Source organism: Solanum stenotomum, chromosome 3, assembly GCF_019186545.1.
Source record: "Solanum stenotomum isolate F172 chromosome 3, ASM1918654v1, whole genome shotgun sequence".
NCBI lineage: Eukaryota > Viridiplantae > Streptophyta > Magnoliopsida > Solanales > Solanaceae > Solanum > Solanum stenotomum.
The window spans coordinates 60,711,933-60,713,755 of record NC_064284.1 but is presented as its reverse complement, the minus strand read 5'-3'; the positions used below and the strand labels follow the sequence as shown (position 1 = coordinate 60,713,755).

Genomic DNA, 1,823 nt, shown 5'->3' with positions numbered 1-1,823 from the left:
TAAAACGTAATTTTTTCTTCCACTAAGCCTATTTTAGTTACTTACTAGAACAATGACTTATTTTGGTCACTTTTATCTTTTTGTGGATTATTTAGGTTCCAGACTCCTAAAATAAAGAGGGGTTGGAGTGCCCATTCTCTATTTTACTCTCCAAATATAGAAAATGGAGAGTAAAATAGAGGTGGGTTGGAGATTATCTTATGCTCTTGGTCAAGTAGATTTTGCAAAAATCCACTATGAGAGGTGGCAACTTTGGATTGGCTGCAACAGAGGAAATCAACTTGTTAAGATTTTTTAGACATAATTATAATATATCTAAAAAAAATCTAGTCACATTTTGTGGTGTTGAAATGCAAAAAGTTAACAAATAGTCATCCACCAATGAGGAAACAGATAATGATATTTTAGGATAAGGACTTTTTAGTCCTTCAAAGTCATTTAAATAGACTTGGTGCAAGACCATGTAACTCAAGCCATAAATCAAATATTATTTGAGTGTAGTAGTAGCAGCATTCAAGAGTATTTCATTTTATTTATTCAATGGCTGCCTCTACAATGGCTCTATCTTCCCCTTCTTTCGCCGGAAAGGCGGTGAAACTCTCACCATCTTCTTCTGAAATTACTGGAAATGGAAAAGTCATGATGAGGAAGACTGTTACCAAGGCCAAGCCTGTCTCTTCTGGTAGCCCATGGTACGGTCCTGATCGTGTCAAGTACTTGGGCCCATTCTCTGGTGAGTCCCCAAGTTACTTGACTGGTGAATTTCCTGGTGACTATGGATGGGACACTGCTGGACTTTCAGCCGATCCAGAAACTTTTGCTAAGAATCGTGAGCTAGAGGTGATCCACTGTAGATGGGCCATGCTTGGAGCTCTTGGTTGTGTCTTCCCTGAGCTCTTGGCTCGTAATGGTGTCAAGTTCGGTGAAGTTGTATGGTTCAAAGCTGGATCCCAGATTTTCAGTGAGGGTGGACTTGATTACTTGGGCAACCCAAGCTTGGTCCATGCACAAAGCATCTTGGCCATTTGGGCTTGTCAAGTTGTGTTGATGGGAGCTGTAGAGGGTTACCGTATTGCTGGTGGACCTCTCGGTGAGGTTGTTGACCCACTTTACCCCGGTGGTAGCTTCGACCCATTAGGTCTTGCTGATGACCCAGAGGCTTTTGCTGAGCTTAAGGTGAAGGAAATCAAGAATGGTAGACTTGCTATGTTCTCCATATTTGGATTCTTTGTTCAAGCTATCGTCACCGGAAAGGGTCCATTGGAAAACCTTGCGGACCACCTCGCTGACCCAGTTAACAACAACGCCTGGTCCTACGCCACAAACTTTGTCCCCGGAAAGTGAAGTTCTTAAGAATAGAGTCTCCTCTAGTATCATATTGGCTAATGTTCTTGTAAACTATTGTAAATTATTGGGGATTATATATGAATTTTGATCAATTGTGTAGCTCTCAATTATACTTTTTGTGTTATCCATTAATTAAATACAAGTTAAAATCAAGGGGTTTAAGGAGGCACACTGGCATTTTTTGAGGTATTAAATTAAATCAAATATATAGTAGTAGTAACAACTAAGGTTCAAACAAGAAGTTTGCAATACATACAGAAGAAATTAATATTGAAAAGATAGGCTAATGATTTTTTTTCTTCCAAACATATACTGAAATTCCATGTATGCAAATTAAACAAGTTTTTTTTTTTTTCTGACAATTTGAAGGATTGAACTTAAATATGATCAATTTGGACTAGTTGTATTTAATCACACTAAGCAGCAGTATGAAAACCAAGTTTACTTTTGTATCTTTCCAGCTTGTTACATGTTCA

At 38.3% G+C, this 1,823-nt stretch overlaps 1 protein-coding gene across 1 annotated transcript; it reads left to right on the top strand.

Annotated features, from left to right (window-relative positions):
* Positions 1-462: 462 nt before the first annotated feature.
* On the top strand, positions 463-1,446 carry LOC125859804 (chlorophyll a-b binding protein 40, chloroplastic). Its single transcript, XM_049539637.1, has one exon. It carries the CDS (start codon positions 541-543, stop codon positions 1,342-1,344), a length of 804 nt encoding a protein of 267 aa, XP_049395594.1. The 5' UTR covers positions 463-540; the 3' UTR covers positions 1,345-1,446.
* Positions 1,447-1,823: the final 377 nt, after the last annotated feature.

Bases quoted from the DNA above. Each gene is read 5' to 3' on its own strand.
- LOC125859804 (XM_049539637.1), top strand. From the start codon at position 541: ATGGCTGCCTCTACAATGGCTCTATCTTCCCCTTCTTTCGCCGGAAAG.